Here is a 5051-nt window from a genome sequence, read left to right as displayed (position 1 = left end):
TCACACAATCAAGTCCCAGTACATACCATATAATAATCATAAATTAATATGCACAGCAATTTTTTAATCATTTTAGCCACATTAAGGGGTGTATTATTGTAGTATGTCATGGCTCTGTATATAACATAGTTGAATGAAAATGATACTTTGCCAAAAAAAAAACATTTTTCATTAGTCATTACCATCTGATAAGCAGATGAGCGCGGTAATACAAATGTTAGGAGATATTAAAGACCCATAGCTCCACCTAGTGGTCAGATAAGTTCCTACCACCTATAGCTTGACCTTTTTAAAACCTCGGAGGTTCTTTCCCTTTGGTCCCAGTAAGCAATATTCTTTCTAGCAATCTCTTAGCCCCAGGCTGTGTGCTTTTGCTGCCCTCGCCGCTAGATATGTTGAGCCGGAAAAGGATAGCGTAGAGGTAGAAAACCGACAGCCCTACTCTTTAGTAATATACACGAGATGTAATGATGACTTTCAACCAGCAGATATAAGGCATATAAGAGCTTTTTCGTAACTAAATATTAATGAGCAGGCAGTTTTAAAAAGAAAATATCCTAATAAGGAATTATGATATGCACCTCCCTTTTGAGTTGGTTGCTTTAATAGGCCCAAGAGAAGAAACTGAAAAGTGATGATATTTTCGAAAATATATATGACATGCAGGGTATATGTATTATTTAACCTTCAGAATGTACTGTTCACATTTCACAGTGTGTTGTCTGACATCTGGTGTTTTCTATATTATACGTCCAAATATCTTTCTTTTTTGAGTAATTGTTATTGTCCCTTTGACATTACTGTAAAGTCTTTAGCTCATTAGCAACATTTAAAATAATGTTGTGATTTAACTTTTTTTGTTGGAATGGCAAGATTCCAGAGGAGGAGCTCTGCCTGCCTTTACTCAGGGCTCATATTCGTTACAAAGTGCATGTGAAAACAAGGTGAACCCATGTAAAACAATACACTAAAACATGATCATTGTACACGTGAATATCTGCTGCTAACATAATAATAACAATAATAATGCAAATATTGGGTTGATAATAATCCAAATTAATGAAACTAATTAGAATGAAAATATAAATGACATTTCCTTGTTTTCTAGAAAGAACACTTCTTTGTCAATGCTGTGTCGCATTCCAGAGCAATGGGTGGCAGTAAGCTTTCCTATGACAACCTGTCTTTACAGGGTACGAAGAAGAAGTAGGCTAACTAGTAGCCAGCTATCTCCACCAGTTGTCTTTCTAAAGGTAGCAAGTCAAGCTGGAGAGGACTGCTTTAGGAAAGCGGCGGTGTGCTGCACAACTGCCGCCTGAGCATTTGGATAAGGTAACTGGACGTGGAGGGTACAGTCAGAGTTTAAAAAAAAAAGGATGTGATACGAAGTATCTTGTCTAGTATTTATTCATGCGGTGCGAAGCAGTCCTCTTCTGACCTGTGTTCTGCCATGGTTCCGACATTTGGGTGAACACACGGGCTTAACTTAACAGGAGCTCACTTATTAGCTCCCGTTAGCATGAGCGCTAGTTAGCATTAGCTCCCGTTAGTATCAGCTGCCGTTAGCATTAGCATTAGCTGATCACTACAGTTTATGCTGCTTTCAGGTGCTCCTTGTGGACGGCACCGACATGATTTGAAAAGGTTGCTCGCTGAACTGAGTTCTCCGATACGGAGTAAATCAAATCAACATTCACTGTCGGATTATTAAATAAAGTATTTCTATATGGATTTATAATCGCATAAATGTTTTTTTTTGACCAACCACACACATCGTCGATACATACAAATGTCACATTCAAATCGTTATGCAGCTTGATAAGCCCGCTGTCACTTGTGCGTTTCAGACAAACTGTCATGAGTTTGCGTGTTGCTTTGCAGTTCAGGCAACATTCGACAACCTCACCGAGCCTAAATAAAACAAGGAAAGAAAGAAGCCTTTGGCCCGCAAGTGAACTGTGGTGCAAACGTGAAGCGGGCTGACCAGAGTCATAATGAATATGGGTTCATATCAGTTCCCCTTCAAAAAGAGAGCGCATATTTGAAGGGTTGAGCCGGGTACGGACGCTCCGTTTGGGCCGCCTGCTGTAGCCAAAGCAGCTGTGATGTCCATATGAGGTCGAGTCCAAAGTGTCACGACGGAACAGCGTGAAGCCCACTGCGGGACCAAACATCAGGTCAAAACATAATTTAACAGCGCTCACTCAATATTATACATGTTTAATTTACTGTGTAAGGATGAATATAGTTTTGTGTTCAACATGTCGTTCAGTTGCTTCCTTCTGCATTCGGCAACTACACACACAGTGTGCGATCGGGCTGATCTATTTATCTATTTATCTTTAGTAATTGGAAAATAAAGGTTTTTTTTTTTTTGGTCGTGTCCTTGCTTTAATGTTGAACGTTGCATGTTTTCTTTCCAGGCGGGTGCTTGAGGATGCGGCGAGGCGAGCCCATTTCACCGGCTTTCCAGGCCCCGGTGGATGTCCACGCCAGTGCCGATGGCCAGGTTTACATGTTCAACAGGAGGCCCAATGAGTCGTCTGTGTCCTCAGAGGACGAGGAGCTCACCGTCATGGAGATGAGGCCGCGGGTTTTCCAGGATCCGGGGCCGGCCACTGTGAGGAACGTGCTGCTCCTGGAGCGGGAGGTGCTAGATGGCGACAACCTCAACAAGCTGGCGCTGCAATATGGCTGCAAGGTCAAGATTTCGTGGATGCATTTAAATTGAAGTTTCTGGTCTTGAGCTTTTCTTGTGTTAACATTCCGGTTTCCGTCAACAGGTGGCAGATATAAAGCGGGTGAACAACCTCATGCAAGAACAAGATTTATTTGCTTTGAAATCCATCAAAATACCGGTTCAGAAACACAGCTTTTTAACAGAGATGCACAGCGACCGAAGCGACCTTCAAGAAGAAATGCCACATTCTTCCACCACACCAGTGAAGCCCCTGGACCGAGCCAGAGTCCAACCACATCTGCAGGAGGTCACAGATTTTCTCATGGAGGTGGACCACGATATCGAGAAACTGATTCAGACCACAAACGATCAAGATGACGATTTCTTGGATGGCTCAGAGAAACGGCGGCTGTGTGGTGTCAGAGGGCAGCGTCTGACCGGTCAGGGTGCAGACTGGGGCATCCAGTGGTGGAACGCTGTCGTCGCCATGCTCCTGATAGGCATCGTGCTGCCGCTTTTTTATGTCATTTATTTTAAGACGAAGGATAACGGGGTCGTCGGTGGCGACGGGTCTGTCCTGTCGTCCACCACCTCTTCAAACTCCTCCGGGACGGGCCTTGATGCAAGAGGACCGGAGCACTTTCAAGAACCAGGATAGGTGGAAACGGGAATCATTTTTAAGACTGTACCGCTCGATGGGCAATCAGGATAAAGCTAATTTTCAATTGTGCAATACCCCCACATGTCTGAGAATTTATATATATATATATATTTATATATAATATATATATATATATATATATATAATATTTTATACCTTAAAAACTGACGGATACTTCAATGATTGCCATAAAGGGAAATTGTTAGAATTTAGGGTACTTAATATTCTATCGAACTGCTTTGATAACAGTTTTGTGATCCTTTGGTTTTGGTGATCACAGTTACTCCTTCTTTCCCAAATTTGAGATGTAAAATGGTCTTAAGGTCGTCACGTGACAAACGCTGTGTTGTAATTGCAAATAGAAAATGTACTTTATATGAAAGAAACAATCTTTCTGTGCCTTTACAGTATCAGCACATCAAGAAGTGTCCTCATATCAGTGTTGTATGTTGACACCATCTTAATGTCTATCCCTATACATTAATACATATTTTAAAGATTTGCCTATACAAAGGGGAGAACTTTAACTTTCAGTGTTCAGTTTGTGCCTTGTTTGAGTGAACTGATTTGTGTGTTGATTCTTTGGTTGTTGCCGTACACCCTAATGCCCCCTCTCTCCGGGTCTGAGTACAGTGCCAAATGTGTACGTTTGTGTTTACAGTGAGAATTTGGTGCAATTCTTCAATCCTCTTAGATTGTTTGTGCTCATTCGACAGCTACCGATCTTTAATCTTCAAGTGGTTGGATTTTGTGGCAATAACTTCTCGCCATTAGTTATCCGTAAGTTTTCGCCATTCAGTGTGATATAAAAAAAGTGCCTTAAACCTTTGTCAGGTGGTATAGTGTTGCACACGCTGTCTGATGGGGGATGGAGTCCACCATCAGCAGGTGGCGAGCTTGCGTAGCTTGTCTAATTTTGAAGACTAAAGTATTTTAATGGATGGATTTTGATGACCTATTTTTCAAACGTCTAAGTCAGTTTAGCAAAAATGACATGATGGATGTAATGTTTTTTGTGTTGCATGTTCCTATTTAAATATAAACATTACGGAGGAAAAGTCTTCAGAAAGTATCCTCTTGGTTCTTTGTGTATTGATATTTTATGCACAGACACACAATATACTTGGATGAGACTACTAGCAGTTTACAGCTACACATATACACACATACTATATTGCAGAGCTAGAATATGTATATTGGTAATAACCTGTTTTTCAAGTAATGTTTTAGTGATATGCAGTAACCATAGCTACCAAAAGATGGCACAATGCTACTACTTGAAGGCTGCCTAGTAAGTAGGATCACAATGCTTTAAAATATTTTTTGGGATTACAATAATGTAAGCATGACTTTTTATTTATTAATAAATCCTGTTGCTACCTCACATGATAGATGGTTATACCAGTCAAGGTGAAACATCAGAAGCTTGGAATTCTGTATATATATATATATATATATATAGATGTATATATAACATACATATATACATCTTGCCAATTTGGATAGACACAACGGTTTTGGATTGATGACAGTTGTTTGGACACCAACGTCTTAAAAAAAAGAACAGCTGTATTTACAAATCAACATTGAACGCCCAACGGCACGTAAATATGAAATATGATTTCAGACACTAAAACCACCAGCCGGCCATAAAGGCGAAATGCATTATTCTGCTTTCCCTCTTTGTGCCAAAGTCAAAGCACAAGGTCA

The 5051-nt window shown here is 40.5% G+C and overlaps 1 protein-coding gene across 2 annotated transcripts; it reads left to right on the top strand.

The window, feature by feature from the left end:
- Window positions 1-1137: 1137 nt before the first annotated feature.
- On the top strand, window positions 1138-4410 carry lysmd4 (LysM, putative peptidoglycan-binding, domain containing 4). Of its 2 annotated transcripts, none has more exons than XM_040163749.2 (3): window positions 1138-1332; window positions 2424-2701; window positions 2784-4410. In XM_040163749.2, exons 2-3 carry the CDS (start codon window positions 2438-2440, stop codon window positions 3336-3338), a joined length of 819 nt encoding a protein of 272 aa, XP_040019683.1. In that variant the 5' UTR covers window positions 1138-1332; window positions 2424-2437; the 3' UTR covers window positions 3339-4410. The 2 variants fall into 2 exon arrangements, with proteins under 2 accessions (XP_040019683.1, XP_040019684.1); XM_040163750.2 differs by having other exon boundaries at window positions 1259-2177.
- Window positions 4411-5051: the final 641 nt, after the last annotated feature.

The sequence above is a fragment of the Gasterosteus aculeatus genome, chromosome X, assembly GCF_964276395.1.
Source record: "Gasterosteus aculeatus chromosome X, fGasAcu3.hap1.1, whole genome shotgun sequence".
In the NCBI taxonomy this organism is placed as follows: Eukaryota; Metazoa; Chordata; class Actinopteri; order Perciformes; family Gasterosteidae; genus Gasterosteus; species Gasterosteus aculeatus.
This window is presented reverse-complemented; position numbering and strand designations above follow the sequence as displayed.